Source organism: Saccostrea cucullata, unplaced genomic scaffold (genome assembly GCF_032062105.1).
Source record: "Saccostrea cucullata isolate Sc308-1 unplaced genomic scaffold, CSIRO_AGI_Scuc_v1 ctg4246, whole genome shotgun sequence".
Classification (NCBI taxonomy): domain Eukaryota; kingdom Metazoa; phylum Mollusca; class Bivalvia; order Ostreida; family Ostreidae; genus Saccostrea; species Saccostrea cuccullata.
In genome coordinates this window covers 1-8,587 of record NW_026931615.1, presented here as the reverse complement: position 1 = coordinate 8,587, position 8,587 = coordinate 1, and the positions used below count along the sequence as shown (strand labels likewise).

Below are 8,587 nucleotides of genomic sequence, written 5' to 3'. Positions count from 1 at the left end.
ACGAGGTGAATTTGAGTGAAATTCTGTAATATGTGTGAAACGCAGAAAGTAAACTGTGTCTACCGATAGATAGTTTTCGATGGACGATATTTAAGCAAGGGCTAAATTTGTTCCCTGTTGGTCACCGTATTGGATGATAACAAACCCGAGTTTCTTCATTTTCCTATCAATTTAAAATTGTCTTATTGGCTAATTAATTAAAAATTTTACAATTTCTTTTTTTAACACAAGCTTCCTTTAAGCTTCCTTTAAATGTAGATTTTATGTATTTACCATACAAGTTAATAATAAAAGTGGTTGATGAAAGAATTAGACATTCAAGATGGTGGTCAAGGGAAGTAACACGCAGGAAAAAAACGGCAAACGAAAATCAACGAAAAAAACCCGTATGTATGACATTTTGCTCACCTTGCAGAAATACATGAGTTAAACAAAAAGAAAGTATTGGAATCTCATTCAATACTCTAAAGTCAAAGAGCAGCTTTGTACTTTTATCACAAGGAATACAGATAGACATCATTTCATAACTTCTTTGGTCGATACCAGGTCGATGCTCAGACCAGGTCAGCAAATACAATTTATTGTTAAGTCAAATGCTGACTGAGGTTTTTCATATTTATTGTTAGTCCATTATTTATACATTGAATTGAAGACAGATTTTTCCGTGATTTCCCGATCATGTCAAGGAACACGCGGCGGGTGTGACCGGTCACTAGGAGATGCTCACTCCTCCATGTCACCTGATTCCCCCTCTGATGTTTCTAGGGTCAGTATTTGCTCTGCTCCTATTTCATATTGTTTTATGGACTTTGATATTGAGTACTGTTTGTTATCTATATCCTTCGATGTACTAAATCTCAATCAGCTGAAAATTGCTTTGATTTTTTTTTGCATCATTTAAAAAAAAAAGTCTTTTCAAATGATGTCAGTAAATACGTTTTTCTCATTTTTGTTTTATAATATTGTGAAGTATCGGTGGTACATATTGGCATGGTGTAAGCATTTACAGAGAAAGCTGAGTAAATAATGTTACATACTCATAATGTTAACGCACTTCTTCTACAAAAACCTCTTCAAGGTTATAACTACAATTATGTTCATTATAATTATAAATTACTACATTTAAAGCAACAAAAAGGGTTATTCATGGAGAAATACTTGTGCATAGCCCAAAAACACTGCAGAAAACGGTATCATGTGTCCAAAAAATAGTTCTTTGAGAAATATTTAGCTTATAAAGGACAAAGAATATATTTGAAGTAGGGATATTAAATCTTTTGAAAAGAATCGTAAATATAGGACAGAATAAATTGCAATTCTTTTTTTTGTTTAAGGACTATAATTTGAATTTACAACTAGCGGAGCGATACTTAACCTTACTTACAGTTTATATATACATTCATTGTAAATCACCGCATTAAGTGAGAGATATCTACGAAGCATAAACTCCTTATATCTACACATCAAAACAATGCAATTTTTTCAGCATCTCCTATGTTGGATGGCTATATCTATGTCGGCATCACATTCGCCTTTGACGGATCTGAAATCCGAGGCGAACTCAATAACTGTTGTGTGTTCAAACGAATCAGTACGGGAAGACATACACCATCTAAAGCAGCAACTGAGTCAGGAAACTTTAATACGAATGTCCCTCGTCCATCAGATGTCTGCGTTTGTCAATGAATTGTTAACAGTGAAAAAAGATATGACCAGTGTTCTGGTGAAGATGGAAGAAGTTGAAAAGAGTCACGCTGATATTCAGCTTGAAAACCAAAAAATGCGCATGGAATTGGACAGATATGTCAAAATGAACAATACTGTCCGTGAAACATCACACGAAAACACAAAGCTTCATGCAGACCTTCGCTCAGCCGTAGAAGAAATCTTAATTCATAACTATACAACTGCAGAATTCACGACCGAGGAACTTGCCAAGGGTTTGTTAGTTTTATACGCTCATTTTGATGCATGTAAAGATTAATTGACGGTTATAAAATCAATCCTTTTTGGTAAATGTTATAGAATGCTACGGGATTTAACAATATACTTAATAGAGTTAAGGCACATGAAATTGTGACCACTGAAAGTGGGAAATAATACTTTCCAGTCTGTCTGCCCGTCTGTTTGTTATTCTTTCTGTATGTAACACTTTCGTTTCCGCGGGATATCTCAAGAAGCATTCGATATTTGCAATGAAATTTTTACCAGGTTGTTAATTGTAACAGGGACCATTACAGATGTTCCCCAAATGCTCCCCATATCCTGTTTTGTGCCTAATTCCAGTATGACTTTTTATAAGCTCAGCATCGAAAGACTTCATAAAAGAAATAGAAAAGTTATATATCGCAACTATCTGTTATTTAACGTTTTGCGTGCGCACGTACATGCATGTCCTTGCATTATATTTTGATAGTAGCATAATGTAGGAATCCATTATATCTATTCATATTCTAAATTTCTTTCTGTTTTATTGATAACCAAGAAAGTTATAGAAGAGGGAAGGGGATACAGACTCTCTGAAATAGCTTGTTAGTTAAACATTCATGGTAATAAACTAAGCAAAGGTGTTCGTGGAGGTTGAACAATTCAGAAGAAAAAAAATGTCTCGTTTGTAATATATTTTATAAAATGTCTTCATAATTACAGTGCAAAAAGATATGTCCGAGACACTAGGCAAAATACAAGAACTGGAAAACAATGTTACTGATCTTAGACTTGAAAATCAACGATTGCAAAGGGAGATAGACGAAAAAATAATGGGACATGAAAAGGAGGATGATACAAACCTACAAATGATTAAGGAATTACAGAAAGATTTCAGGAATATGACGTCAACTGTAGAGAGCTTACGTAAGTAAATTTTGAAAAAGGAGAAGTCATTCAATTATACTTAAAAGTAAACCTCAAAAATTTCTTTGAATTGGATTGAATATGGTATAAAAGATGAAAATATACATGTATATTGAAGACTTGAAAAATCTTACTAAAATTAATTAAGCTGCATTTGTTTTCTTTATCGATTCTATGTTCATATCTTATGTTTCATGATTAAATGTAATAATTCAAAGCCATTTACGAAAGGTTTTTAATCCTTCTAGTCATTTATTGAAAACTATAACCGGATCTTGTTTGATTTATCTATTCAATATCGATTATAATTACCACGTAGCGTTCATTAAATCAACAGGACCTCAGATGCTTCCTTCGTTTCACGCCCGACTTTCGCGCCCTGTGAGAAAGATTGGCTTCTACCAAACTGTTATCTTTGACTTTGAAGTTGTGGACACAACTAATTCCTACGATCCACGGTCTGGAATCTTCACTGCGCCAATAACTGGAACATATGTCTTCTTCTGGAATATATTGTCCACTGAAGCCTCAGGAATGGACACTACATTGGATTCCTCACAAGGAGCTTTAGGATTTGGATTTGTCAGCCATGCTGTAAATTTTGGAAATGGGGGAAACTTGGTGATAGCAAATTTGACTTCTGGAACGCATGTTTGGGTAAAGAAAGCCGACAGATATGGCAATTACATGCACGAGAGATTTTCGACATTTTCTGGTTATCTTCTACATGCATCAGGTTAATGTGAACTTTGTTCTGGTCAATAAAGTTGTAATGGAAAAATACATGTAGTACTATGAATTCAATAAAAAATTATGCATCTCTAAGTTTTATTGTCAGATTTGTTCTGTGTGTATGGTGCGTTGTGTTATACTTTTAGTATTTAAACGGTTACCTTCATTGTTTTAACTAAAAAGCATTGCGAGCTCTTAAGACAATGCCTGGGCATAAAGAAAGTTCAGAATGTACAGAAAGAGAGAGATTCTTTTAACGGATGTAATATTCCAGGTCTTTCTTCTCTATAGCACCTGGCACCACCTCTGGTGTTTTAAAGAGGCTCGTGTCTGCTCTGCTCCAAATTTGTATTGTTTCAATGGGTTTTTTTTACTGTGCGTTATATATCTCCATATTTCATTTTAATGATGGTCGGCACTTTCAGTTAAGACTTAAGTTGTACAGTAGTACATGTATGTGTAAAAATTAGTAAATCACCTCATGATAATCAGTTACGTTTCGAATCAAAATAAAGTGTTTAGAAATTTTATTATTTTTACAAAATTATTTTACATACGACATCTAATTTATATTTTGCCAAGCCACAATTTACATACAACCTTTTCAATACAGTATCTTTGTCGCACTAGTGTATGCGATAAGCATCACAAGGTCGAAAGTAATGACCTGTTCACACGCCAAGTTTAATTTGCAGTAAATTAATGCGAAGTAAACTAATGCAAATCAAACTAATGCGCATTAAATTGCGTTCACACGACAGCTAATGCGAAGTAAACTAATGCGAATTAAAATTTTACTTCGACAGTCAGGCGTGAGGAAAGTTATTATGACGTCATTTACAAATCACGTCATTTTATGCAGAAGCAGATGCATTTGACATATTGTCACAGTGGAGACATATTTTAGTGATAAAACACATTTTTTCTTAGTTTTTTCACTCAAAAATAGCACAAGTACTTAAAGCTGACCACCGACAAGACGCATTTGACTTAATTTTGCCATTACGCATGCCCCAAAATTTAATTCGAATTAGCTTCGCTTAGCGTTCACACGGAGCTAATGCGAAGTAATTTAATGCGCAGTAAACTAATGCGAAGTAAACTAATTCGCATTAAATTCTCTGTGTGAACGCCAAGCGAAGCTAATTCGCAATAAACTTACGTTTAATTCGAATTAAACTCTCCGTGTGAACAGGGCATTAGTATGATTATCCATATGTGACCCCTACAGATAGATAAAAGATTAAACGTTCTCTTTTAAAACTGCATTTTTTCTGACACCCTTATGGATATACAACCAACATACTAGGTCAAATGGCATCACAATCTAGAGCTTCCAAATGTCTTGTGTGGTTGGATGCAGGAACCTAAGTTAAAAATGAATAGATATCCATCACTGCACTCGCCATTATTTTTGCATCGGTATCATCATTTTAATTGATGTTTATGTTTTAATCATGATGGAGGAAGAACCTCTAAACAAGTATTGTAGTATTGAAAAAGTATGCAAGAAATAGTAAAAAAGATGCAAATGGTATGGACTGAATTTATTTCTAATATTTAATCTTATTAGAATGTTTGAAAACTAGTTCATATATAACATAAATTTGAACAAAAGAACACGCACATATAAACTCCCATAGTAGGGAATTAAGATCCAAGGAGGCTTTATAGTTGTTTAAAATTGTTTTGATGAACTCTGAAGTGCATTTTGTCTTAACATTTAATCGTTTTGGTCGTAAACATTGCGGCCTGAGGAGTAACTCTTTAATAAGAAGTGTCTAAGTTCTTCCTTGATTGTTTTCTAGTACATGTTTGTGTATAATATAATTATAGAGATGGGATTTCCAAAATACATCATTACTAAGACTTTTAAAAGCATTTTCAGAACACATATGAAATAATAAAGGTAGTCTAATCCTCAGGGTCTGAAAATCATCAAGAAGTAATGGAAATGTTTTACAAATATTGTCACCGAATTCACAAATTCAGAAAGGTAATCTTCTAATCTTGTTCATATTTTAAGTTCTTAAGTATGCAATGAATTAAATTTTTGATGGCATTTAACAAAATCAGTTAAATAGCTTAAAAGATGTTTTAATATGTTACTGAAAATGTTTGTTACCATAATATGTAACATAACATGAAACTTTTTTTCTCCAAACTGGAATGCTTTGGGTGTAAATTTTGCTCCTGAATTAGCTTCCTCGGTTGTTTATACAGGTTAGTAGGTATACTGTGTACATCCCATAAACACGTCATAAATAAAGTGAATCGTACATGATTTTTGACAAATGATAATGAAATGCATGAAATTATTTATGCAAATACTTTGAAAAAAATTGAGGGATTGATAAACGTGATATCAGGGTGATTAAAAAAATTAGCGAAAATATGAAAAATAACATCCCCTCGCAAAGAGCGTGTCTATAAATCGAGACAGCATTTGAAATCGACGACGATGCAAATAACGTCACTTCCGTTTTGTAGAAGAACAAACTAACACACAAACAATAAACACACACACAAACAAACACCCTCACACACACACACACCCTCTCCCTCTCACACACCCTCTCACACAGCCACTCTCACACACAGCCACCCTCCCTCTCACACACCCACTCTCACACACACCCACTCCCACTCACACAACTTCTCACACAGCCACTCTCACACACAGCCACCCTCCCTCTCACACACCCTCTCACACAGCCACTCTCACACACACCCTCTCCCTCTCACACACCCTCTCACACAGCCACTCTCACACACAGCCACCCTCCCTCTCACACAGCCACCCTCACACACAGCCACCCTCCCTCTCACACACCCTCTCACACAGCCACCCTCACACACACCCTCTCACACAGCCACCCGCACACACACCCTCTCACACAGCCACTCTCACACACAGCCACCCTCCCTCTCACACAGCCTCTCACACACAGCCAGTCTCACACACAGCCACCCTCCCTCTCACACATCGTCTCACACAGCCACTCTCACAGACAGCCACCCTCCCTCTCACACACCCTCTCACACACCCTCTCACACAGCCACTCTCACACACAGCCACCCTCCCTCTCACACATCCTCTCACACAGCCACTCTCACACACAGCCTCCCTCCCTCTCACACACCCTCTCACACACAGCCACCCTCCCTCTCACACATCCTCTCACACAGCCACTCTCACACACAGCCACCCTCCCTCTCACACACCCTCTCACACACAGCCACTCTCACACACAGCCACCCTCCCTCTCACACACCCTCTCACACAGCCACCCTCACACACCCTTGAACGTTACTGTATCCCCTCCAACTCCGTTGTGAAGGGATGATAAGCACAATACATACATGTGACATTTTAAAAGATAATTTATTTATGCAGCAAATTAATAAGCTGTTTCTAAAATGCGTGTCAAATAACGTTGGAAAAAAGTAAGATTTAAAAATTGTTTTCTTAGAACTTAAAAGGCATTTTTTTGTTTTGCCTGCAAATAAAAAATTCCAAATTTCTCTTTTAGTTTCACGTTTAACTATGAACTATTAACTAAATCACAACTTTTTAGAATCTCTTATGTTTGAATGTCTATAGGTTGAATATGTTTGACTAAATCTGATGATGTGATTAATCTAAACTCAGAAAGCTGAAAATAGAGATTAATGTTGCAACCACTGTGATGAGTAAGGTTTAAACAGTCTGCATCAGTCTTCTTAACAAGAAAACATTATCCAAATGTATACACAGTGGTTTTAAAAGCTGAAAATTCATTTTATTAATTGTATTCATTTATGTGTACCAGTAATATCACAAAAAAATTAATGAATGAATAGAAATTATAAAAAAAAATCAAAATAAGCAAGATTTTTTCTTCATATTTACATATTTTGTGGAAAAAATTTAGGTATTTAAAATTTACTTTTTCGCATTTTTTGTACATATTTTGTGAAATGTTTTTTTGTTCATGATAGGTATTTAAATTTGCTTTCCCCTCTTTTTCTTGTCAATTCAACTACGTACAGGAGACGTCGTTACTATCCACTCGGAATTGATAACATCAGATCAAGTTAGCAATAGAAATTATTTTTAGATAATATTTAAATTAGAAACATTTATGGGTTATGTGAATTTAATTTTCAGGTGTTCTTATCTTCTAATATTAAACCTTGACAAATATCATCTATAGACCTAATGTTCATGAGATGTTAACAAACTAATTTATTTTCAAATTAAGCAATTTACTATAAGCAATGATATTTTGATATAACAAAATAATTACATTTATTATGAGCCTATTCATGTAACTATACTAGTAACTATACTTTGTCTAACTAGTCTTTTTGCAAATTGTGCATGTAATAACATTAAGAGAGAGAGAGAGAGAGAGAGAGAGAGAGAGAGAGAGAGAGAGGTATAATTCTAGTATTAATGGTGTTTTACGTTTCATTTTGCTTTTATGGAGAAGTTTCAGACGCTCTGTGCTACAGAATATTCTGGGTGTTACTCAGATGTGGATTCTCAAAAATCTCAAAGAACTTTTAGACAAGTTTATGTTTGCCAAATCTTTCAAAAGTCAGTAACATCAACACCTAAAACTTCTTCACACTTTATACAACCATTCCTCGAAACCAAAAATAAACGAAGCTTTTTGATATCAAACACAACTGTTTCTTCAAAAATAATTAAAGCAGGAAATTTTTCTTTCCTTTTTGTTTGGTCATCAACAAAATTACTTTGTAAAAGATAACTCTCACTGATTCCTTACACAATTACTATAAAGTTGATATCAAGAGGATGCTGTAGTTAATCATTGACAACATTTATGTAGTATTCGGAGACTGACAAACTGTGAAATCTGATGGACACTTATTGTGCTCCTCTATTAGCTGACTTGTTTTTATTTCCAATGAACCTGAATTCATTCAAAAAGTTCTTAATGAGAAGAAAGCACTTGCTGTGGCCTTCAACTTGACAATAAGAAATATCGACGAT

The 8,587-nt window shown here is 34.9% G+C and overlaps 2 protein-coding genes across 2 annotated transcripts; both read left to right on the top strand.

Moving 5' to 3' along the window:
- Positions 1 to 1,386: 1,386 nt before the first annotated feature.
- LOC134233128 (girdin-like) lies at positions 1,387 to 3,636 on the top strand. Its single transcript, XM_062715118.1, has 3 exons — positions 1,387 to 1,940; positions 2,650 to 2,853; positions 3,191 to 3,636. Exons 1-3 carry the CDS (start codon positions 1,472 to 1,474, stop codon positions 3,592 to 3,594), a joined length of 1,077 nt encoding a protein of 358 aa, XP_062571102.1. The 5' UTR covers positions 1,387 to 1,471; the 3' UTR covers positions 3,595 to 3,636.
- A 1,409-nt stretch (positions 3,637 to 5,045) lies between these two features.
- LOC134233131 (putative uncharacterized protein FLJ46204) lies at positions 5,046 to 6,892 on the top strand. The gene is made up of 2 exons (XM_062715123.1): positions 5,046 to 5,068; positions 6,187 to 6,892. Exons 1-2 carry the CDS (start codon positions 5,046 to 5,048, stop codon positions 6,890 to 6,892), a joined length of 729 nt encoding a protein of 242 aa, XP_062571107.1.
- The last annotated feature ends 1,695 nt before the right edge of the window (positions 6,893 to 8,587 follow it).

Bases quoted from the DNA above. Each gene is read 5' to 3' on its own strand.
- LOC134233128 (XM_062715118.1), top strand. From the start codon at position 1,472: ATGCAATTTTTTCAGCATCTCCTATGTTGGATGGCTATATCTATGTCG. The intron at 1,941-2,649 runs GTTTGTTAGTTT...TCATAATTACAG, and splicing joins GACCGAGGAACTTGCCAAGG to TGCAAAAAGATATGTCCGAG. The intron at 2,854-3,190 runs GTAAGTAAATTT...TTAAATCAACAG, and splicing joins GTCAACTGTAGAGAGCTTAC to GACCTCAGATGCTTCCTTCG.
- LOC134233131 (XM_062715123.1), top strand. From the start codon at position 5,046: ATGGAGGAAGAACCTCTAAACAA. The intron at 5,069-6,186 runs GTATTGTAGTAT...TCTCACACACAG, and splicing joins GAGGAAGAACCTCTAAACAA to CCACCCTCCCTCTCACACAC.